The sequence below is a fragment of the Ambystoma mexicanum genome, chromosome 1p (genome assembly GCF_040938575.1).
Source record: "Ambystoma mexicanum isolate Mex_15411 chromosome 1p, UKY_AmexF1_1, whole genome shotgun sequence".
In the NCBI taxonomy this organism is placed as follows: Eukaryota; Metazoa; Chordata; class Amphibia; order Caudata; family Ambystomatidae; genus Ambystoma; species Ambystoma mexicanum.
The window spans coordinates 226,331,861-226,358,679 of NC_090921.1; the positions used below are offsets into that span (position 1 = coordinate 226,331,861).

Here is a 26,819-nt window from a genome sequence, read left to right on the forward strand (position 1 = left end):
CTGTGCGCCGGCATGAGCCACGCAGATTTTCAGAGCACAGCCCAGATTTTACTCGCGCACAGACTTCCATGAATCGATGTGTGCGGGTTTTGCTGTGATTTTTCACACTTGCACTGCGATTCGCACGGTTTCGCACGCTTGCACAGGAATTTTCAGCACACATTAATTCCATGAATCGGGCTGCATATGTCTTCAGTTAGACATAGTGTTAAAGGTAAATCACCTAAAAATACATATTACATAAAAAGAACAGAAGAAGAACAAAATATCAATGATTACAATGCAATCAATGCCCACTTATGGAATGCAAACATAGATGTGCAGTACATTGCAGACAATTCCCCTGCAGTTACACGATATGTTACAGCATACTTAACCAAAGCAGAAAAAACAGAGCTCCAAGACCTCTGGAATGACCTGTCATCAGACAAAACACTGTCTCAGAAATTATACAGCTTGGGCATAAAAATGCTCTCCCTTAGAGATTGTAGCTCCTACGAAGCAGCAGATCGTTTAACCGGTACTGCTTTGCATGGAAAATCTGAAAATATAGTATGGCTAAGTCTTGGTCCTGCTAAATCTAGAAAAAGAGTTCTGAAATCATACGACGACATAGAAACAATAGCCAAACATGATCCCAACAGCCAAGATATTTTAAAAAACAATTTGCTGGACACATACTACCCAAACAGAAGTACCACTTTGGAAACCATGTGTCTATACCACATAGCCCAAAACTTCACATACAAAAATAATATAAAACCCGATGAAAAAAAAAGGTAGATACAGAGGGCCTCATTACGACCCTGGCGCTAATAGGTTAACAGCGCCGTAAAAGGCTGCGGTGCCGTTAACCAATTAGCACCTTACTACGAGATCCCTTTGCGGGACCCGACCTGAATGGCTGGTCTAGACCAGCCGTTAAAGTAGGGACCCGCAAAGGGACCTTGGTGCTAAGTACGGTACCGCAATTTGCGGTACCGTACTTAGCGCCTTCCCCAGTCCCATTGAGCCCTGTGGGGCAAAAATGGGAATGGGGAAGGGCCAATGTTCAATGGGGAATTACCGCCCCACCAACCTTGGAATGGGGTGGTAATTCCCCATTGAACATTGGCGGACTCGTTACGATACCGGCACCAACCATGGTGCTAATGGCGCCATGGTTTAGCGCCAGTATCGTAATGAGTGGCAAATTGTGAAGGCAGCTTAGTAAAACTCACCACACCAAATTTAATTAATCATATCAAATTGTCATTAAAGACTCCTCAACATAAAGAACTATATTACATGTCCCTGCTACAACTCTTTAAACCATGGAGAAAAGAAGAAGAAATACTAGATAACTATGACTCCTACAAAGACGCTTTCAAAACAAATGAAAGCACTATAACCGATGTAAACTTTACACACTACAAAACAATGTTGCAAAATGAACAGCAACATGAAGAAGAACTCCAGGCCCAACTAGATAAGGACACTCCTGACAGTAGTCAACCTTCTGTAACAGGAAGCCAAGTACCACTGGGACAGCCACTAATAACAAATGAGGCAGAATTAGCTATGACGGAAGTAGAAAACACTATGTGTCCGTATGAAGATACAGAAGACTTAAATATACTACAATCAAAACTAAACAATGAGCAACATAGCATTTTTCAAGAAGTAACAAAAGAAATTGCACATGGTGTACAACATGAAAACAAAGAATGCACCTGCCAAAATTATAAACCTATACTACTGTGCGTCAGTGGTGAAGTTGGTTCTGGCAAAACATTCTTAATCAAAATCATCAGCAAATTCCTTCAACAATTGACAAACAACAAACGGTCAGCTGTTGCCACTGCCCCCACAGGTTTAGCTGCCTACAACATAGGCGGTGCCACTTTACACGGATTACTACTCCTGCCAGTAGAACACCAAAACAAATTAGACTATTACAAACTTTCTACAGAAGATGCAATGGAACTACGCAGAGTATTAAAACAAATTAATATGCTACTAATAGATGAAATGAGCATGGTCTCCAACCTAATGTTGGCTTTGATTCACCTCAGATTACAAGAAGTACTCAAAACAAACTAAGAAGAGCTCTTTGGAGGAAAACAAATCATTTTATTCGGAGATCTTCAATTGACACCAGTGAAAGGTGAGCTTATTTGTAAAACCTTAGGACACAAACTCTGCCGTAAAACTGTTGGCAGCATAGGAAATGTCAACCTTTGGCAACATTTCCAATACAGAGAATTAACAAAAAACATGTGACAATCTGCAGATCTGTTACGCTCACCTGGTATCCACAGGGACGCCACCCAGCCGGGTTACTCACTGGTATGCTTCTCAGCTTTGCCCTGGTGTGGTCTGCGGGAAAGGTTCTGCCTGAAAATACAGGAGGACTGTGTTCAAGACTGACCGACTGGGGTAGTAGCCTCCCTCCACCCCGTATGATTTCAGTCCCTCTGGCGCCCTCTCCTCACCTTGTAGTAGAATAGGTGTGCTCTCCGTCCTGCCTTCTTTGCAGGGGCGCGTTGTCTTTCATGGGCGAGTGCGGTCCAGTTACGTCACTGACTCCGGCCCGTTTGATATTGTTCAGGTAGGTCTTATTGCTGTTCTTTAGTTTTGTTGCTATTCTGCATGCCTTTCTTTGTTTAAAATGTCTCTTTTTTTCTCCCTTAGGTAAACGGAGCTTCAGCGCGGCAAACTGGCTTGGTTGAGCCCCACTGGTAAATGATGGCGCATTAAGAGCGCTATGATGCGGTAAGTAAGTGCTATGTGCAGCGCTGCAAAGTCTTGCCTTTGCTAACGTGTGTTTTCTTTCCTTGTAGGTCACGGTGTTCTTCAGCGTGAGTGGAATGTCCGGAGTGGTGCCAGCCGAGACGCGACCAGCCAGGTAAGCCTTTTGAGCAGTTCGTAATTTGTAAATGTCTCTACTGCTTTCTTTAATGTTGCCTCTATCTTCGTCTTTCAGGTCGTTCTGTCCAGGAGGCGTGCAGATTCGAGGAGGCGGTTCTCAGTAGCTGCGAGTGTTTAAAGATGAAGACTGCAGGTAAGATGCTGCTGCTAATGATGTTCCTTTTGTCTCTTTGCAGGTTCTGCATCTCTGAGGTTCGAGGGAATAGCTGGACACTGTGAGCGTCACATTGCAAGCTGCAAAGTAACGCGAAGCATGTTGTCTTGCTTGGGTGTGGTTTAAATAACCCCAACAAAATAGTCCAGCTAAAGTAGTCCCTAGGCTACCACACCCAAAACACTAGACCGCATAGCTTGGTTCTAAGGAACCAAGCTATGTGGCGGCCTCCATGTTGGCTGACAATACAATAAAGTAGTTCCCAAGCACATTGATTTTCATGGTGTATGAGCCTGACGCCATAGGCGCCAGGACTGGCCCCATGAGGGCTTTTGAAGAGGATGCCAGGCTCTAGAGGCCCAAGTCCTGACTCCACCTGCCCAATGGGTTTGCCAGAGGGGGTTTTGGGTGAGGGTCATGAAAAGATCTCACTTATGCCACCATCTTAAAAAGTATTAGAGTTTGTATACTATCTCAAGAAGCACAAGCAATATTGAAAACCCGGCACATTCATGCACTTTATGGTGATAATGCATGTGCTACGGATGTTATGTAACAAATGGCCCACGAAAATGTCAATCGTATGGCTTTAATGCCAACTCTTGCAAGCTGTTTCAAATTCAGTGAAACAATGTTAAAAAAAAGAAATGCAACCAATAATTGAAATTAGCGCCACAGACAAACTAGACATACATGGTATGACACTACCTATGTGTGAATAAGCCACAACAAGACTAAATAGTTTTAGAAAATTCAGTCTCCAACACAGCTGGATTGGAAAAAATATTAAAATTATCCTTAAATTGCAGAGTAATGCTTAAAAGTAACCTTGACGTGGATCAAGGACTAGTTAATGGAGCACTGTGCACAGTTGTTGGCTTTCAAACATACCCACATGACAACAACATCCAGTTTGTCAATATTCTCTTTGACAAACTTTCAACAGCTCATTCCTTCTCTTCAAAGACATGTATGTACGCAGAGAACAATGTTCTCTAACTCTTGCATACGCAGTCACCATTCATAAATCACAAGGTCTTACCCTAGACTAAGCATTGATAGACATTAGTAACACAGTCTTTAAAGAATGCATGAGCTACATAACACTATCACGCTTACGTACACTTGACGGTCCATTTCTAATCAACTTTGATGCAAGTAAAGTAAACACTGATATTCCTTGCATTTTAGAATACAATAGACTTTGTTCACTATACACCCCCAATCCAAAAACATATCCTGTTCCACAAAAAGTAAAATGTTGTAAAAGAAAACGAAATCAAACAGAATGCAACAGGATGTCACTGCAAATCCTCCAAAGAGAGTAAAAAAAAATAATACTTCATCAAGTACCACAAACAAAAAAGAAACTATTAGGGAAAGTAAACCAGGTACTTCTTCAAAGAAGGAAGACAAAAAAAAAAACACTCAGATACAGAACAACCTGGTCCATTTAAAATTTCAAATATAATTAGTGTAAGTTGCTACACAAATGTAGCAATGAATATTCTATTTCAATTACCACCAATTGGTGACAACATTTACTTACACAGTACAGACAACAATTGGACTACTGTGCTGGAATGGTGAAATTCACTATAAACTCACAGGAAGATCCACAAGAATTTCTAATGTACTTACTACAAGTACTGGAAAACAAAAACATACCTATACATGAAAACTTCCAGATTTCATACACGTGGAAACATACATGCACTCTCTGCAACAATGTGACACAAGAACAAATCCCCAATGAGCGCTTCGTGTATGTATCAATACCTAATTGTGAATCCGTTCCATTTCAGCAACTTGTACAAAATGCAAACCATGGTAGATTATGTACTACCTGCAATTCGGATAATCGCTCCACCTTACCAATACTAACACATAGTAAATACGAAATACTAATGCTTGTACGTTACAATGCAGATGGTACCAAAAACAACTGCAAGCTGACTGGATTCACACATCGTCAAGTATCACTTGGTAAGAAAACCTTCACAACAATTGCTATAATCTACCACACAGGACCCACAACCAATGCAGGTCACTATACTGCATATATTTAAAGAAAATATGGATGGTTCGAATGTAATGATAGTACCATTACTCTTAATAAGCGTTTGTAAGATTTGCTGGTAATCTCTGCTTTAATCTTCTTAAAACCAAAATGTATTAACTAAACTGTACTTAAACATTAACAAAACTTCTATTAAAAAACTATAAACTGTTAGAATATGCCAACAGCTATCTAACTGCCCCAAGATTCTACAACAACTAAACAGATAAATGAATAGCACTAAATTATATAAAAAAAATAAACAGTTAGAATACGCCAACTGGTATCTAACAGCCCCAAGATTTTCACTAACTAAACAGATAAATCAATACCACTACATTAAAACAAAAAATAGACAGAATACACCAATTGGTATCTAACTGCCCTAAGATTTTACAATATCCAAACAGATAAATCAATACCACTTCATTATAACAAAAAATAGACAGTTAAAATATGTCAACAGGTATCTAACTGCTCCAAAAATCTGCAACAAGCCAACATATAGAACATTAGCCAGAAACAACAAGTGAACACTGAAAACAAACAAACAAATAGACTGTAGCATAACAAAAAAAGGTTGTTTTTTTATCCAACATGGATTTTTTTTTCCCCACAGACCCAATGATTTTTGCAACGAACACAGAAACGGAGCAAATTGCACAGTACACTGGTTTGTAATCTACTAAATATGAGGGTAAACAAAAAAAATGTTGATTATTCAATGTTATAAGTCGTTACAAAATACCAATACTAACATGATCTTTTCTTTTATCACAGAAATTAACAAGGAATACATGTACACCCATAGTGACTTCAGTGTTTATAAATTTGGTCTTGACCATGCACCCAAGACTCTAGGCCCTGGCCACAACCACCGCAGCATACCACACCCATAATAGCTTATAACTTCAGTGCTTATAAATTTGGTATTGTCCATGCACCCAAGACTGGATAAGGCACTATGGGTGTGATATGCTGCGGTGGTTGTGGCCAGGGCGTAGAGTCTTGGGTGCATGGCCAAACATTTTAACTATGCCATATTGGCACTTTTAATGTCCGCGAACATGACGAGTGTTCTTAGAACAGTTTCAACTTGCCCACGAACAGTACGGACAGGTATAGCGTCCTCAGGACACCCCCATTTCGTTTACTTACAAACATTTCAGAACACTGCACGTATTCTTAGAACAGTTTCAACTTGCCTGCGAACAGTACGGACAGGCATAGCATCCTCAGACACACCTATTTCGTTTATTTATGAACATCCCGGGACACTTGATGTGTTCTTAGAACAATTTCAACTTACCTACGAACAGTACGGACAGGTATAGCGTCCTCAGGACATCCCCATTTTGTTTATTTACGAACATCCCAGGACACATAATGTGTTCTTTGAACAATTTCAACTTACCTACGAACAATACTGACAGCGTCCTCAGGACAACCCCATTTCATTTATTTACGAACATTTCAGGACACCGTGTGTGTTCTTAGAACAGTTTCAACTTGCCTGCGAACAAAACGGACAGGCATACCATCCATAGGACACACCCATTTTGTTTATTTACGAACATTTCAGGACACTGCGTGTGTTCTTAGGACAATTTCAGCTTGCTTGCGAACAATTCAGACAGGTCTAGCGTCCTCAGAAGACCCCCATTTTGTTTATTTACAAACATCCCAGGACCCTTGATGTGTTCTTAGAACAATTTCAACTTGCCTACGAACAGTACGGAAAGGTATAGCATACTCAGAACACCCCCATTTTGTTTATTTACGAACATCCCAGGACACATGTTCTTAAAACAATTTCAACTTGCCTACGAACAATACGGACAGCGTCCTCAGGACACCCCCATTTCGTTTATTTAGAACATCCCAGGACACTTGATGTGTTCTAAGAACAGTTTCATCTTGCCTGCGAACAATACGGACAGTCATAGCATCCTCAGAACACCCCCATTTTGTTTATTTACGAACATCCCAGGACACATGATGTGTTCTTAGAACAATTTCAACTTGCCTGCGAAGAGTACGGACAGGTATAGCGTCCTCAGGACACCCCCATTTCATTTATTTAGAACATCCCAGGACACTTGATGTGTTCTTAGAACAGTTTCAACTTGCCTACGAACCATACGGACAGGCGTAGTATCCTCAGGACACCCCCATTTCATTTATTTACGAACATTTCAGGACACCTGTATAGTCTGCGGTCAGAACGAACACAACAGGGGTGCCTGCCACCAAAATAAATACAACATTTAACCCATCTCTTACTCCCCCACCCTCCCCAAAGTCTTACACACCAAAACACTTTACTAAATAGTATTTTTCCACCAAGTTTCACTGCGCTGTCCACGGACATCCGCGAATCTAAGATGGCGGGCGTTTCCAAAAATCTGATGCACTTCACGCTCTTCTCCGTCCAATCAGCGAACACGTTGGATGTCCGTGGACATGACGCAAGCCGATTGGCCAATCAGGACACTGTCCGCGGATCGAACAGGGAAGTGTGTCCGCGGACTGAACATAGATAATACTAATTTGTTGTGACCTACTTTTTGGACATTTTTTTAAAAAACTACTGGACGGATTTACACAGAATTTGGAAAAGCATGCTTTCGGGACCAAGCCGCTGCTCCTGGTCCAAATTTGGTGAAAATCCGTCCAGCGGTTTGGGCTGTAGGTGTGAGCAAAGTTTTTTTCCCCATTCAGTCTATGGGAAAAAAATAAGTTTTGGGACCCCCCCCCCTATAACTTTGCCCCTCCTGGACCAAACCTCACCAATGTTTGGTGAGGATTCGTCCAGGGAGAGCGGAGTTATAAGCCGCCCAAAAAGGGCTCTTCCTATGGAAACAGCAACTTAACAATAACTACACAGCCACTACCGTGGCTGTGTAATATATATATATACATATATATATATATATATATATATATATATATATATATATATATATATATATATATATATTTCTACAGAGAGAGCGAGAGAGAGGGAGAGAACATACCAAGTTGCTAAAAAATATTGAACCAGGCGTTTAATTCCAATATAAATGCAGATTGCACCATTATATAAATTTAGGTTAGTCCATAAGAAGCTCATATTAAACAAATGAAACCATTGTCATACTTGGCAGTGACAAAAGGTGTTTACTTGGTACAGGAGTTTAATACTAACTTTAGTAAAACTAGAAGAGGATTTTGGATGCAAAAAATATTTTGAAGATAACACCTCTGTCAATACAAATTGCATTTCCATTTTAAGGTTGCATACATAGAATAATAACTCTAAGTAATTGATGTTGGTGTTCATTAGAACTGGCAATGATTATGCTACAAAGGCATTTCGATGCACAATATAATGCACTGCACTACATGTTTTGAGATGTTGTGTCCGCTCGAGACCTAGAGAAGCCATTGGTCTATGAAAAGACACAGGCGAATGAAGCATGATAATGAAAGACTAGTAGTAACGTTGTAATCAAATAAAAGTCAGGAAATTCAGTGGCTTAAATTACAAATAAGAAATTAAATACTGAACTTAGCATCAACACAGTGCCACAGGGGATGGGTTCGACTGAAGTTGTTCTGTGTTTTGTTATTTTTAACAGCACTTGTGTATCACGCTGGAGGACTAACAAATTGATACACCTGACCAATGTTCCCTCTAATTACTTTTCCCTAAGTGCGGAAATGTTTACCTTTCGTGTGCAACTTATTTTCCATGTGCGCAACTAAATAACGTGGTAAGTTACTATGTGAGCATGCGTAGTTGGTGAGCTACCATCTCCAAAGAGTTTGGAACTCAAGTTCTCCTTCCCAACCACTGCAATTCTAACGAGTCAGTGCAAAAGGTGCATATTGAAACACTTTCTCCAAACATATAGGTTTAAAATATATATATATATATACATATATATATATATATTATGGACTTCAAGATATGCCATAGTTCATTGCCAAAATTACTCATGTGCAGAGAAATAAATGTGTATGCACAAAAAAGCTTTGTACGGTCCGGATAAACAATAGGTTTAGTTGTGGCTATTCATTTTTCGACACTGCTTAGAGACCATGCAGAAAGTGTGTAAAACCATTTGAAAAAAATACTCATGTTTAGTAATAAAAACAAATATCACTTCTCACTGAAAAGGGCTGTCAAAAAAATCAGACCGGATAACATTTTTGCAAATGAAATAATGGCAACTAAAAGGAATGTGTCAGAAAACATGCAAATAGGAATTCATGTGCCACTTTAAAGATAATTGCATTTGAATAACTCCCCACAGAATATGATGATCTGAATTCCTGGGCTTCTGCTTGCTATCCACATTGCATGGTCCTGCGGGTTATGACATTTGCTCAAAACCAGCCCTACAGCTAAGAGGCATTTACACAATCTATTGTTACTCCCTAAAAACAGGAAAATGTGCTCAACAAAAATGGGAAACCATGAACCTACCACCTGCTTCTACCCACAAAGTTCCACTGCTATTTTTTTTTCAATCAGTGACCCGCAGAGCAGTGCCATTGGTAGAAACTCAAATAATACTACTGCCCAATATCAAGAGGAATTTTAAGGGGAAAGAAATATTTTGATAAACATGAAATATCCATACTGGCAAAGCTAATTACTTTCTTACTTCCTGAAAAATCAATTGATTCGGAGTAGGGAGCACCTTCATATCGGAGCCCTCCTTGTAACCCTGACATAGGAAGTGATATGACAGGATACATAATACAGCTCACAGTTTTGCCCACCCTTTCTCACCACAGCCTAGACCATTCCACTAGAGTCTTTCTGGGGGTTGGCTGGAGCACCATTTAAGAAAATCACATATATTTGCCTTTTAAGTCAATAGGTACAATATTCATAGGTACAAAGAATTGCGTGCTTTCGCCTTTAACTAGGGATCCCTCTTATGAAATTCGCTGTTATCAGTTGGACAAGATAAATGGGGATGCTAGACGCAATAAACACAAACACATTATCATATTGAAAAGCCCTCAGCAGCTGAGCAGAGAAAGAAACCAAAGGCGCAGTTTCCTAGACTGTTCCTAGAGTATGCTATCCTTCAGAAAACAAACGCATTTCCTTCACTGTACTGCCCTGCCAAAACGTCTGATTTGGTTTTTGAACATTGCTGATTTGTTTTTCATGCCAAAGGAGTCTTCTCCTGTGTCCTACCATCTGTACCCCACTCCGGGTCCTGTGCTAGCCTCCAATACCATTTGACAGGGCTCTGTAAAAAGTGAGGAATTGAAGCCGTAAAGCACTAACTGGGCTATTTGCATACCCACAATACTTGTTAATGCAAAGCATATTTAAAACCTCACCATGATATTATGTGCAGTTTAAGAAAATGCCATGAATCTGTAGGTGCACAATTACTATGAAGTGTATACAAGATTGTTTGCAACATACCCCACCTTTAAATTGTTGGGTAAGATTATAAAAATGTTCAGTGAAACTGTTTTGTATAGCAGCGAGTTAGCTTATAATTTGTTAAGGTCTATGCCCCATGGAACTTTGAAAACTTGGAAAGGTGGCAGATTGTGTGAAAAGCATTCTAGTAATCTGTATATACATTGCCCTAACACTATATACAAATAATGGCAGGCATAGTCCATACCCATTATCCCTTGCAGGCCAGGTAAATGATATTGCAAATTCATATTTGAGTTTTGGAATGCATTAACCTGCAAGAGGGGCCGCTTCAAAGTTCTTGTGTAACACATGAACAAAGAATAGGATTCATGAGATGAGGTTACACATTCAAGCAGCCTGGTTACTTGCACTCAGTATTTGACATTTGAGCTGACAGTTGGGTTACATAGTCTGGGTGACGCTTTTGTGTAGGCGCAATGAGTAACAGAAATTCTTGTGTTTAAACGTCATTCATATTAGAAACATAAAACAAGTGAATGTAGGTACAAGTCTGGTGACTTTTCATAGAGCCAAGGTAGGCAGAGTCAAGGATGTCTGGTAATATATCTCAATGAGGCCTGGGGTGGAGGTTCGAGCCATAGGGTATAAGTGTCGTAGAGTCAAGTATAGGAGTCATGGGTAGGGAGAGGAGATAATTTGGTTAATGTGTGCAGACATCTCTTAATTAGATCTTCTGTTCATGCCGTACCTTTTCATATTTTTTGTAACCTATTGTGGATGTATTCTACTTTTAGGGTTTGGGGGCTTTTAAGGTCAAGCTTGCATAGTGGGGCAATGTAAATAAGCTAGACCAGAATATCAATACTAGTTCATATAATTTAGCTTGATGTTTAGAGAAAACAAATATTATGTACCTGCTGTGCCTTGTGCATTATTACATCTTTTTGAATAGGTGGGAATGGTCTGTGTGCGCTGCTGAAATTCTTCTGAGCGGCTCCCAGAATAAGTTGGGCAAGTGCAAATGCGCACAGCTTATAGGGAACATTGCACCTGACCACTGTGATGGTCCAATGACCTGAAGAAGGCTCAGTCTTTCAGAAATAATAACTGATCCAATAGCCGACAGTCGAGTTGGCAACTATTTACTGCATTTCATGCCAATGATTTACTTTTGATTGATTTGTGTTTATTTGATTAATTTCACGTAGGTGTAAAAGTCTCACAAGCACTTGTAACAGAGTAATGGCACATGGTATTTTATAGATTGGTGCTGGGTGGTAATTTTGCTTTCGACTTTTTTAGTGTTTATGTGTTAGTGTTATTTGGTATGAGTGAGTGTGCTCTTGGCAGTTGCAGTGGTGGTAGTTCCCTGAATGGTGCTTGTTGATTTGGTTGAGGTTGGTCAGGTGGTTATTTAGGAGGGGCCATGCTGGTCTGTTCCACTGATTAATTATTGTTATGATTTTGTCCAGTTGATTTCATTATATTGTGTTGTTGTACATAGTAAATGTCAGAGAGTTATTGTCTGTTTTGGTAATAACCAGGGAGGCATTGCTTGAAAAGGACTCAATGTGGTAGGTCAAGGCAATGAATAACGAGGATGATGAGAGTGGTGGAAGTAAGGAATTGTACTGCTGTGTGTTTAAAGGATAAGTGGGTTAAGTCAGACAGGGTAAGTGTGGCACATGGCATGGTTTTGCTAACCATGAGACCAACACCACAACCTTTTTTGAGATTCAAGGTGTGTGAGGAAAAGTAGTGATGTCTGTGTGTAGTGTAAGCGACGGTTGCTGTGTTATGGAAGGAGATAACATTTCAGTGATGGCCATTACAGAGAGTTTAGGGTTGTGTGTGTTGAAGTGGAATTGCAACACAAACAAGTGTTGAAGTGGTCAGTGACGAAAGAAGTTTTATTGCAGTTGGAATGGGCATTCCAGAGGCTCAGGAACAGGTCAGCAGGGGGTGAAAGGCTGGAGAAGTGGCTTAGGGATGATGGACAGGATAGATCAGAATGGAGTGGGTGGTGCGTGAAAAATATGTCCCACCTGGGTGCTGCTTACAGGTGGTATAGAGGATAGGAGTATGAAGAGGAGGCGATGGGACTAGGGAAGTGGTTGGGTGGTAAGTGGAGATGCTGGGCAAGGTTCTTCACAGCACAGTGAGGAGGAGGAAGAGATGGTTAGGTAGGTGTGTTACAGGAGAAGCTAGGTGAGTGTGGGGAAAACATTTGGATAGGTTGGCGGAGTGTAGAGTGCGTGGGTATACCTGGACCATGGATGTTGCAGTGAAGTGAGTAGTTTGTTCTGCAGGTTGGAATTTACCAGAGAAAAGGCTATGGGGCGAGAGTTAGGAGGCCTAAAAAAAAGCTTAGAAGTCTTGCTAGACCACCAGGTCGAGTAACATTCTTTATGTACTCGACCTAAAAGAAATAAACTCGACCGAGGATCTTTAATGGAATAATACTTTTTGTATTGAAAAACCATGGTGACATTAAGCAACATTACTAGCAATGTTAATTTGCCTTTCCAATCTTCTCCTCCTCCTGGACATGGTGGAACACAATGTACTATAGACCGCAGAGAATACCAGATCCCCTACATGTTAGGTACTATTAGATAAGACTAATATGACGGTTATGCACACTTGGATGACAGGCTTAGAGAGTGAAATAGCTTGGTTTCAGTTAGGGTTAGAATAAGTTTAACAGTTATGGTTAAGGGACATGATTCCCAACAAAGGACCATCAGTTGAGGCCTAGGATAAGTAAGAGTGTGAATTAGTATTTGGCCTTTTTAAACACAAGGCACACTAAATAATGCAGTATGTTACCAGAAAGTATATGGTTGGCTGCAAACTGAGGCAGAATGATATTAATATAAGTAACATCCCATATGGGTATCTAAGGAATCAATCCTTTGTAGCCCTGCAATGTAGGCACTTACCAATGGTCTGTCTTATTGCACTCAGAAGTGGCTACAATCTGCTGCCTACTGTTAGCTCAATATACAATCATGAAAAAGGAGGGGCAGCGCTGATTCAGCTGCCTCTCGCGCTAATCATGTCTCCTAGCTAGTCAATGAGGGGCCCAATTTGCATACCTATTTTGAGGCTCATTGGGTAACTCATCTGTTTTCTCTCCAGGGGAGGCGCTGGCAGTGTTGTGGCTGCTATAGCTAGATATGCCTCAGGCACAGGGCTCCAATGCAGCTGCTCTTCCTCTGCAGCCCTTCACTTATGGTCTGTCTTGTCAGGAATGCATTAAACAACGATATGTCTGAAGATTTTGTTGATGTTACACTGTCCTCAACACTTTCTTAGATTTCTCTCTATCGTCAGAACTTCTAATGGAAGCTCAACATGTCTCCCCTCTGCATCCACATTCCGAACAATGATCCTGTATTGGTAATTTTGGTTCTTGCTGCTGCTGAATTCAGTGAACTTGAGTATATCAGGTGAGATTGTCACTCTCTGCCTCGTTGAGGGTCTGTCGGGTGCAACCTAGACTGCTGATGGAGGCTGTGTCCAGCAATACTTTGCGCTCCATGGGCACATCAGACCTCATCATCCAGGTGATGTTTTGGCCTTTTACAGATCAATGTCCCACCATCTGAAGGCCATTAAGAACCTCTGTTATGGACAATATGTTCATTTTTCAAAGCCCTTGCAATTCTTTTCTCCCTCAATAACAGAGCATGGACTACAAAGCCTGCAACACCTTTGGGTTCAAGCTTGCAAACTCCAAAAATAGATACATTGAAATCAATTTTCTGACTCTGCAGGGCTAGAGCACATAGCTAAACCATTATCCAGCATATTGCAGTGTGCACTTTCGATGTATCTGATGCCGAGCATTTTGACATACTGGGCCTTATTACAAGTCCGGCGGTAGCCTTGTCGGTATAACTGCCAAGTTGTTGCCGGACTTGTGAATTTTACCATCACCTGGCTTGCCGAAACACTGGGGCATTACAGCCCTGGCGGTCCGGAAAGTCATGCACCCGTAAAATAGGACTCAATGGGAATGTGGAACACGGAGTGCGACCTGTTGGACACAGCAACCATGGTAAGCAGACCCGTTGTGTGCCGTTCCGTTCCGTTGTTATCAGACCGGCACATTTGTAATGAGGCCCACTGACTAGTGTAATGTAAGACATGTATTGTACCATAAAGGTTCTAAGCCGCATGCATACTTTTCTATTGCTAACTACTTGCAGGTCTCAATGACTGTCCTCTGTGAACAGTTCTTAAATAAAGCAAAACAGGCTGACCACCAGGCAGGCAGACTCTGTGGTTCTCAGTACACATCCACCTCAGAGCTGCTGCAGAGCTAGTCTTCATCAGCATGTTTGAATGAGACTGCCACAGATTGTTAATTGGGATTAACCTGGTCCCCTGCTGCCATCCAGCGGACAGCTGTGGATAATGCACCTAGTACACACATTTCAGAAGGGGCACTCGACCACAGGGTAGAGTACCATTATTTGACCCACCTAAAAAGTACTTAACTATGCTAGTGATTGGGTGGATTTTGTCTAGTAATAAGTATAGGTGGTCCAATCATAGTATGCAGAGCCATAGACACCCATGACATTCCAATGAAGATGCCCAGTAAAATTAGGGTGCACAGGGACATAGGCAATCAAGAAATGCAATAAAAATTGGATCTTGTCCTATAAAGCAATCATGGAACAAAGAGATGCAGTAGCAATGATGTCGACATTGAATCAACGGAATTCTAGATGCTTCTGGTCTCTCATAAATGATCTTGAAACTCCACAGAACGCCACACAATCCAATATGGTGACAGAAGAACAATGGATCGACCATTATAGAAGGCTGTTGGTGAAGCAGGGAACCAGAGTCGGACCAAAATTGACTGAATCAGAAGCCTGGAACATTACTATAGCTCGAGATGACATCCTCAAAAATATCCAGAGGATTAGCTCTTCACAGGCTCCGGGCCCGGACGGGTTATAGAATCTAACATTAAAAAAAGATCTGAGTGCCTGGGCTGAATTCTGCAACACACTGTTCCAAAATATAGTAAGAGAACGAAGAATTCCGGTTTCGTGGAAACATGCAATAATTGTACCGATCTTCAAAAAGGGCTGTAGAACTGAACCCTCGAATTATTGTCCAATAGCACTCTTGGATGTGATAGGAAATATCTTTGCAACCCAACTTCTAGCCCAACTAACATTGTGGATTAAGACAGCTGGCACATTTGACATACGACAAACGGGATTTGTCAGAGAAGTGGGCTGTGGGTTGAACCTCTTCATCCTGAACCATTTAAAAATGGAAACCATCAGAAAAGGGACTACTATCTACCTGGCGTTTGTAGATATTACACACGCTTTTGATGGGGTAGATCGTGAGCTATTATGGACCAAATCAGAGAAAAGAGGCTGCCCAGTCATCTTAATCAGGGCCATAAAAGAACTGTATTCTGACATCAAAATTCAAATTTGCTTGGACATAAATGGAAGTCGTTCGGTACCCATAAAAACATCGAGAGGAGTGAAACACGGGTGCTTCCTTGCTGCTACATTTTTCAACTTCTATATAGCAGACGTGGGAGATGCATTAGAAGCAGAGCACGCGTTTCCTCTAAAACTAAATGGAACTCACATCAGCTGGATCCTTTATGCTGATGTCATTGTGCTCCGCGATGTAACTCCGATAGGACTAGAGCGGAAACTAAACACTCTGAAAAATTACATGGCCTGGAAATCAACATGGCAATATCTGATATTTTGATCCTAAGAAACCTAAAAGGACCTAAAGGCCCAACAGAAAGATTTCAATGGTCATTGGGTCAAGCGAACACGTTCTACACACTCAGTACTTGGGAACTATAGTGAACTCAAGTATCAACGATATGCCCATGACTAAAAAATTCATTAGCAAACATAAACAACTGGTGGCTCAAGGCGCAGTGATTCAGAAGAAGTACAGAACATTTTCATACAAGCATGTGATAAGCTTTTACAAGAGGACAGCTGTCCCGGCTTTAATCCACAGAGCCAAAACAATGCTCTTACAGAACTTGGTCACAATGTGGAAATATATTTTGGAAAAGAATTCTGCAGCTCCCACAAGGATTTCCATTGGCATGTATTCGGTATAAACTGAGTTTAACGTCTATTAATGAAAGGGTTGCCTGGGACACAATTGTCTTGTATAGAAAGACTCTAGGGACAGACGATCTGCCCCAATTCAGGCTGCTGTTGACTCAAGGGATTCAGGAGAGCGATCCACTGCTGTGTAAATGGCGACATAAATGTAAAGAGATCTTGCAGCAACTAAATACGGATGAGAAAACACTGGTGCAAAATCCGAATGCTGTTAAAAATAAACTTTTACAAGAAGACTGGATTGATACCCTCAATTAGAGAGCTGAACACAGGTGTAGTAGGAACAAAGCCCCTGAAACAAAAACAGTGAATAGCTTTCCATAATATATGGAAAAATGTCCTTGCAAGCTCATGAGAACAACTTTTTTGAAATTCAGACTGAACCTATTCCCTACAAAAGAAATCAAAAGAAATCAAAAGTCTTAGGAATAAAGCCTTGAGTAATGACCTTGTATGTAGATTCTGTAGAGAAGCAGAGGAATCATTAGCATGTAGTGCTATTCTGCACGGCCCTAAGAGACTTAACAACAAGACACCTAAAAAGTGAAATCTGTAAGCCCCCAACTTGTAGCAGGGATGAATGGTGGACAAGAATGCATAATGGTGAAATTAATAAACTGACCATAGCACTGACATGGTACCTTGTTGAGCTGAATAAGAGGCTGATCGAACAGGATAAACAATAATGGTTTCTATCTTCTTTTTAAAAGTTTGTAATAAATGAAAAAAGAAAATAAAAAATTAAAGCAATGAAAAGTCACCAAACAGTCAGATCACACAGGGACAGAGGCAATCACGAAATGGTATTTAAAATCACAATACAATTAGGGTGCACAGAGCCATATGTGATCAAGAAATGTAATTATTAATCACAATACACTGAGGGGTGCACAGGGTATAGACGACCAAGAAATACAATTTTAATTCCCATCAAAACCAGCATGTATAGGGCCAAAGGTGACCCAAAAGGCCACAATAAATCACAATAAAATTAGGGTGCTCAGGGCCATAGGATACTATGAAATGGAATTAAATATTCACAATACAATCAGGGTGCACAAGGTCCAGGTGACTATGAAATAGAATTAAAAATCCACAATACACTCACGGTTTGCAGGCCCGTAGGCGACCATGAAATGTAATTAAAAAGCCACAATACAATCAGGGTGTGCAGAGCCGTAGGTGCCCAAGAAATGCAATTTAGAAACCCACAATACAATCAGTGTGCACAGAGCCATAGGTGACTATGTAATTCTATTAAAAATCCACCATACGATCTGGGTGTGATGGGCAATAAATACCCAAGAAACGCAATTAGAAATCCACAATACAATCAGGGGGTGCAGGGTTATAGGCAACCATGAAATGCAATTAAAAGTCCCAAAACAATCAGCGTGCGCAGGGCCATAGACAACCACACAATGATACTGGAAGATCAAAATACAATCAAGGGGGACAGAACCACAAGAAATTCAATCATAAATCACAATACAACCAGGGTGTGCAAGGCCTTGAGATACCAAGAAATGCAATTGTAAGACACAACAATGTTGGTGTACAAAGGGCCTGAGTTGACCAGGAAATGGCACTATAAATCACAATACAATCATGATGTGAAGGGCCTGGAGCAACCCAGAAATTCAATTATAGATTGCAATACAATCAGCGTGTGCAGTGCCATAGGTACCCAATACATACTATTTAAAATCACTGTACGATCGAGGTATGCAGAGCCGTAGGTCACCTAGAAATATTATTAAAATGCACAATACAATTAGGGTGTTCATTGTCATAAGTGACCAAGAAAAAATAAAAAGAATAGGAAAAAAGGGGGCTGTATTACGCTAGTAGTGGTAAGAGGACATGCATAATATAAGGTAGTCTATGGCCCTAACAGGCCTCTATCAGGGTCAAACAGACCTTACCTTTAGCTTAGACGCCCTTTGCAGATATGGCATTCTATGGGCATTTTGGGGCAGGTAGTATGAGGAAGGCACATGACCATGAGGGTGAATCACCTGCTTTAAATGCTTCCAAGTAGGACAGGGATGGTGGAGCACAGTGTAAGACAAGAGGCCAGGGCCTCTGAGAGAGCTTCAGCCCCAAGGATAGACCAGTTCAAACCACTATAGAGGTCTGGAGGGGCCAGGGACTCGTGGAAGCAATAATAGAAAAGAGACCCTTGATGCAATGAGGATGTGCAGGGGGGCTGATTTGTTATGAGTAGGAGGTTCTGTGCTTGAAATTGTACTTCTGAAAATGAGAGAAGCTTTCCAGATAATCTTTGTGGGTTTTTTCCAAGTAAGAAGGTGAATTTTATCCCAGAAAAGCACCTATGTGTCTAGTTTAGAAATAGACGCTGTCAAAATTGCCCAAAATTGTGAAATCTGCAAGGAAGATACTGGTAGAAAATCCTGATAAAGTCAAAAATGCACTTACGCGAGCTGATTGGATAACTAGAGCATCATTCAGTAATTTGAAAAACATAAAAAATGTCAGTGTATGTGAGAAATCTAGCAAGTATGTTCTTACATATATAAGAACATTTCCTAATGCAGTATGACGTGCCGAACTATTACGATTTCGTCTAAATGTTATCAATACAAATGATACTGGATTGCAACGCAGGAATTTTGGCACAGGCTATCAGCTGGAAAGGAAATGTCCTTATCTATTGCACTTTTAAAAGTCCTGAATGAACTGTATTTTATAAAAATTCCATTGTAATAGATATTAGATGGAATTGAAATCTTGTACATATTTTCCTGTTTATGTATCTTTTAAATGTTTGTACAGAGATCAAATGAGATTGATTATTGACAACACAAGATGTAATAATGAAACAATTAAATAATATGTAAAAAAGTCCTTTTATGTGACTGCACAATAAATAAATACATTTTTTTTTAAAGTAAGAAGGTGAATCAATGATACAAAAAAGGGTCATGGAGTGCCATGATGGTATAAAGAATGCAAAGGCCCTAATTTGTGATGATCCTGAGGTTCTAAGTTTGATTCTACATTAAAAAGGAGACAGTCCATGGTGAAACTGCTTAAAGTCAACCGCCCTAACCTTAAATTGATGAAGTACTTGTAATTGTTTTCTTTAGAAATCCCTCAAGCTTCACTACAAAATTATAAACTTTCCAAAACTCGACCAGCACCCCCTCTTACTCCTCTGCTCTATTCTTTTTTTAAATGTTTTTTATGATCATCCTTTTCTGATACACTCTCCCATCCCCTACTGACATGTAACGCACCCTTACAAACTCCCTATTTGATGGGTGTTACCCAAATTGACCTTTTACAATTGACCTTTTGAACAATTTACCTAATTATAGTGGTCCTATATGACCTTCTGCACAATTGACCTTTATATTATTTTAGTTATTTTATATATGTATTTAGTTGGTTTTGGATTTTAAATAATATAAAGGGATTGGGTGGAGGGTTGTGGGGGGGAGGTAAATTCTCCCGAGGTCAATTCTCCTGAGGTCAATTGGGAAAAGGTCGATTAGTATACAACCATTTGCTGGACCCGGTGATGAAGAAACAGGCAAACATCAGTGGAACAGTGACTCTTGTTTTTATTATGTTTTATTTCACTTAATTTATGCAGCATCAAATTGGACAGTGAGTGGCATTATGGATTGCTCTGTGTAGGACACGCATGTTAAGTTGTGGCAGGTTACAGATTGAAGACAGGGATGTTAACACTAAAATGTGTCCCGGGAGGATAGCTCAGCGGCAGCGTGCGCGTCTTGGAAGCAAGACGACACGAAGCAACAAGTTCGATCCCCGGGTCCGCGCTTAGAAACCTTTGGGTGTTTAAGCGCGTTATAAATACGTAACTAAGAAAAAAAAACACACACAATTACGCCAGACAATTCCTGTAACAGCGCCTCGATGCCTGCGGGCTGTGTGAGCGCTTTATAAATGTGAAATAAAAAAATAAAAAAAAAAAAATAAATAAAAAAAAAAAAAAAAAAAAAAAAGCCCAGAGATCCCTGGATGATGGAGGGGTACAAACAGTGGGCACAAATTCAAGTTGCCACTAGCCAGACAGAAAGGAGTCACGCCCCCACCTCAAATCTATACATTGACGTAGCACACCATTACTTACCCGTCAACAGTGAAATATCACTAGCCAATGGATAATACCAACTGCACGTTTTGAGGACTGGGTATAAATGTACAAAATCAATCAATGAGGCATTGAGCACAGTAAATCCTCTAAGGTGTAGAGGTAAGGAACTGTGGGAGGAGTGGAGGAGGTGAAGTAGGAATTGCATCATCACAGTGGGCACATAATATTTGTTTTCTCTAAAAATGAAGCTAAATTATATGAACTAGTATTGATATTCTGGTCTAGCTTATTTACATTGCCCTACTATGCAAGCTTGATCTTAAAAGCCCTCAAACCCTAAAAGTAGAATACATCCACAGTAGGTTACAAAATATATGAAAAGGTAACTGCATGAACAGAAGATATAATTAGGAGATGTCTGCACACATTAACCAAATTATCTCCTCTCCCTACCCATGACCCCTATACTTGACTCTACGACACTTATACCCTATGGCTCGAACCTCCGCCCCAGGCCTCATTCAGATATATTACCAGACATCCTTGACTCTGCCTACCTTGGCTCTATGAAAAGTCACCAGACTTGTACCTACATTCACTTGTTTTATGTTTCTAATATGAATGACGTTTAAGCACAAGAATTTCTGTTACTCATGGTGCCTACACAAAAGCGTCACCCAGACTATGTAACCCAACTGTCAGCTCAAATGTCAAATACTGAGTGCAAGTAACCAGGCTGCTTAAATGTGTAACCTCATCTCATGAATCCTATTCTTTGTTCATGTGTTACACAAGAACTTTGAAGCGGCCCCTCTTGCAGGTTAATGCATTCCAAAACTCAAATATGAATTTGCAATATCATTTACCTGGCCTCCAAGGGAGAATGGGTATGGACTATGCCTGCCATTATTCGTATATAGTATTAGGGCAATGTATATACAGATTACTAGAATGCTTTTCACACAATCTGCCACCTTTCCAAGTTTTCAAAGTTCCATGGGGCATAGACCTTAACAAATTATAAGCTAACTTCCTGCTATACAAAACAGTTTCACTGAGCATTTTTATAATCTTACCCAACAATTTAAAGGTGGGGTATGTTGCAAACAATCTTGTATACACTTCATAGTAATTGTAATTGTGCACCTACAGATTCATGGCATTTTCTTAAACTGCACATAATATCATGGTGAGGTTTTAAATATGTTTTGCATTAACAAGTATTGTGGGTATGCAAATATCCCAGTTAGTGCTTTACGGCTTCAATTCCACACTTTTTACAGAGCCCCGTCAAATGGCATTTGGAGTGGGGAGTGGGGTAAAGATGGTAGGACACAGGAGAAGACTCCTTTGGCATGAAAAACAAATCAGCAATGTTCAAAAACCAAATCAGACGTTTTGGCAGGGCAGTACAGTGAAGGAAATGCATTTGGTTTCTTTCTCTGCTCAGCTGCTGAGGGCTTTTCAATATGATAATGTGTTTGTGTTTATTGCCTCTAGCATCCCCATTTATCTTGTCCAACTGATAACAGCGAATTTCATAAGAGGGATTCCTAGTTAAAAGGCGAAAGCACGCAATTCTTTGTACCTATGAATATTATGAATATTGTTGCTATTGACTTAAAAGGCAAATATATGTGATTTTCTTAAACGGTGCTCCAGCCAACCCCTAGTAAGACTCTAGTGGAATTGTGCCTAGTCTGCGGTGAGAAAAGGTGGGCAAAACTGTGTATTATGTATCCTGTCATATCACTTCCTGTGTCAGGGTTACAAGGAGGGCTCCGATATGATGGTGCTCTCTATTCCGAATCAATTGATTTTTCAGGAAGAAAGTAATTAGCTTTGCCAGTAGGGATATTTCATGTTTATCAAAATATGTTCTTTCCCCTTAAAATTCCTCTTGATATTGAGCAGTAGTATTATTTGAGTTTCTACCAATGGCACTGCTCTGCGGATTACTGATTGAAAACAAAATAGCAGTGGAACTTTGTGGGCAGAAGCAGGTGGTAGGTTCATGGTTTCCCATTTTTGTTGGGCACATTTTCCTGTTTTTAGGGAGTAACAATAGATTGTGTAAATGCCTCTTAGCTGTAGGGCTGGTTTTGAGCAAATGTCATAACCCGCAGGACCATGCAATGTGGATAGCAAGCAGAGGCCCAGAAATTCAGATCATCATAATCTGTGGGGAGTTATTCAAATGCAATTATCGTTTAAGTGGCACATGAATTCCTATTTGTATGTTTTCTGACACATTCCTTTTAGTTGCCATTATTTCATTTGCAAAAATGTTATCCTGTATGATTTTTTGATAGACCTCTTCAGTGAGAAGTGATATTTGCTTTTATTACTAGACATGAGTATTTTTTTCAAATGGTTTTTCACACTTTCTGCATTGTGCATTCTGCATTTGACAGCCCTCTTCAGTGAGAAGTGATATTTGCTTTTATTACTAAACATGAGTAGTATTTTCAAATGGTTTTACACACTTTCTGCATTGTCTCTAAGCAGTGTCGACAGATGAATAGCCACAACTAAACCTATTGTTTATCCGGACCGTACAAAGCTTTTTTGTGCATACACATTTATTTCTCTGCACATGAGTAATTTTGGCAAAGAACTATGGCATATCTTGAAGTCTTGTACTGGTTGAAGAGCTCTAGTTATAACCACATGAAATATATATATATATTTTTTAAACCTATATGTTTTGAAAAAGTGTTTCAATATGCACCTTTTGCACTGACTCGTTAGAATTGCAGTGGTTGGGAAGGAGAACTTGAGTTCCAAACTCTTTGGAGATGGTAGCTCACCAACTACGCATGCTCACATAGTAGCTTACCTCGTAATTTAGTTGCACACATGGAAAATCAGTTACGCACGAAAGCTAAGCATTTCCGCACTTAGGGAAAAATAATTAGAGGGAACTTGGTGTCCACTAAATCAGGGGTTCATCTGAGAGTTAGTTGAGATTGTTCCATGAAATGGGAGGACATAGGTAGGCAAGATTTCTTGTCCTTTCTTTAGGAGCTTTTGGGATTTCAAGGTGTATGCCGTGCGTGATGTAAAGAGACAGAATTGTTGGGGTTGATGTAGAAGTCAAAATCCTTGATTCTGACGGAGAGGTGGTTGGTGAAGTCATCAGGGTCCATGTCTGAGAGCCGGGGTGTAGGGGGTTGGCCACTCAAATTTTCCTCCATAGATAAGAAGAAACCCTAATGTAGAGCTTATATTTGTTTCCATAGTAGCGTTTGATAATGATTTGTTTGAACATCAGGTGACCAAGCAGAGTGGGTCACAGATTGGGGTTTTCTGGAACACAGATACACAATGAGGGAAGCAGTGACACCTAGCTACCTTCGAGAGTAGTGTACTTGCTGAGCTACCACGTGATGGTCGGTTACACTTTCCACACCGCAAATGCTTTTGTTTCGAAGGTTAAGTGACAGATGAAGGGAAAATATTCTAAAATCACCTGAATAAAGACACCATTGAATTTTCTGACCTCTCCCTAACAGGTGTAGCTTTCACTCTCCATCAAATGGCTTCACAGGGATTGTATTTATGAATGTATGTTGCGGGAGCAAGATGTATGATAGGTCCATAACTTTCCACATTGTCTAGACATGTTACGTGATGTGTTGCCTCCCATTTCCTTCCCCACTAGTAATTCATCTATTTCTCTCTCTACTAGCCCTGAAGAGCGTAGACCTACATGTGCCAGCACAGTCCGGTCCGCTGCTGGCAACAGACCAAGAAAATGGCCTCCTGATGCAATGGAGGGCTCATGGGAAGCCACTAAGCATGACCAAGATGATGGTGGCAGATACCCACTACATGGCCAATGACATCGAAGGCATTGGTGGCGGACCAGACGTAGTCATTGCCTTTAATCTCTGGGCCCACTTCACCTCCTTTCCAGTGGAGGTGTACATCCAGCGTCTGAGAAGAATTCGAAGGGCCATCACTGAGCTCTTGGAGAGGAGCCCCGAGACCACAGTGATCATAAAAACTGCCAACACGGGTCATCTTCATGGAAGCAACTGGCTGTCTCATCAGCTGGACCGTATCCTTAGGAGCATGTTCTTTGGGATGCATGTAGCCTTTGTTGATGCCTGGGAGACAACATCATGCCACTATCTACCAGAGAACCTTCATCCCAAGAGACCCATTACCAGGAATCAAGTGGATATGTTTCTCTCCTTCATCTGTCCTAGTAAAGAGAGAGAGGCGGACACTGACTTCATCAGAATGAAGCATTAGCTCCAAGGTCTAAAGATGCTGAGTCTGTAAAATCATCCAATGTTACACTGAGGGCCTGATTCTGAGCTTGTCATAAAAAGTGTGCGGAAGCTGACATTCTCCCCTCCAGTTTTCAACACCATCTTTCTACAGTGGGTGGAAATATTGGAGGGGAGATGTTGTGCTTCAAGCAGCAAAAGCCGCCAAAATGACACGTTATCAGGGAAAAATGTGCACCAGTGACATTGCAAGCATTTCTTAATAGACTGCTACTTTTCTAGTTTCAGAATGTTTTCTTAAACTTTCATTAAATTAGAAAAGTGATGCTGCAGTCAAAGTAATTGATTGTTTATAAAGTCAAAAGGTGTGCAGTGGAGCACCTCAAAGGTACCATATTTTTACTCCTTTTTTGATCATGCTAGACCAGTGCTGCTGGGAGGAGAATCCCTTCCATGTGGCGGCCCTGCGTTCTTCATGGTTGCTAGGGCTGTTGTCAAGCCATAAATCAGGCACATGCAAAGCATGACATTCATGTCCCTGCACCACATTCTTTCTACATCAGAATATGGCATTTTTTCCTACATTTGCACGTACCTCAAAATCACTGGCGTAACAGGGGTCGCCACAGCCCCTGCAGCACAAGTGGCCCCGCTAGCACAGTGTAAAGACTGGTGGGGGTGTCTGTACTCCGTTCTCTATATGGCAGAGGAGAGGCACAGAGGACCCCAGCCAAGATTCTCTATTTGGTAAACGTGGGCGAGCAATCAAGGCCTAGCTCCCAGGAGGTGATGCAAGCTAGTTCTTAAGTACAGTGTAGTCCCCAAGCACCCACAAAGGAATGCCCACACACTGTATTAGTGAAAACACAGTCCATATAATTAAGGTTCAAGGTTATATACACAATCACAATCAGTTAATCTACAATGTCAAATATATACACAGTTCTACGTGGTACCACAATTACTATCAGATTTCATTAAAGTGCATCAACTGTACTGTGGTCCAATGTCACACAAATCAATTCATAAAGGGAAGCAACAATAGACATAGGAGGAAAGCAGGTTGGTTGAAACAATAGGCAGAAACTGGGCCCCTAGCACTAGGCACAGTTGTGTACGAGGATCCCCCCACCTGGGCAACCTGTAAATAAAGATATAATACAAGCCCAGTCCATATATTGTTTCTGTGAGTCCTATTTCCCACTAAAAAGGTTCTCCTACCCCAACGTGCTTGGAATAGTAGATTTCGATGTCGGGTTGTCGACGGATCCTTCTTGAGCGGCCCCCTGTAAGGCAGGAGCCATGGATCTTCGATAGTCTTCGAAGGAGGTGAGCTTGGCGTTGAGAGTCCTCGATGAAAAGTTCAGTGGCGTCAAGGCAGCGGCTTCGTTCTAAGCAGTGCTCGACGATGATCTGTCAGGGATATCCTACGAGGACGAGGCATGCGGGGCACCTCGGCATTCATAGTTCGGGACCGCAAAGAGTCTATGAAGAACTTTGGCCCAGCAAGGGTGTGGAGTCTTCCAGCATTTCTGTGGTCTTAAGGTGGCAGGAAACCCACCAGCAGATTCTCCTCAACGCGTCAGCGGCCTCGACTTTCTCTGGCCGGACAAAGCGGTTGACAGTACGGACAAGGGAGTCCTTGGATTCAAGTGTTCTTTAGGTAAAGGTGGAGCATTGCGGCTCCAGTCGGCGGCAGCACAGCGTGAAGTGGTCCCCGCTTCTGGGTAAAAAATTTCAATGGCCCACCAGCAGTTATAGCAAACCTGTGAACCCTGGTTGATGACGGTGGATGGCTTTCTGGTGCTTCTTTTCATTCTCCTAGGCGGGCGCTGT

General features: G+C 41.0%; 1 protein-coding gene across 1 annotated transcript in view; it reads left to right on the forward strand.

Annotated features, from left to right (window-relative positions):
* The window catches only part of LOC138568202 (NXPE family member 3-like), a 237,988-nt gene extending 211,437 nt beyond the window's left edge, over positions 1-26,551 (forward strand). The window contains exon 4 of the mRNA XM_069646428.1: positions 24,437-26,551. Within this exon, the coding sequence (XP_069502529.1) occupies positions 24,437-25,005 (569 nt within the window). The 3' untranslated portion in view covers positions 25,006-26,551. The remainder of the gene's footprint in view (positions 1-24,436) is intronic.
* Positions 26,552-26,819: the final 268 nt, after the last annotated feature.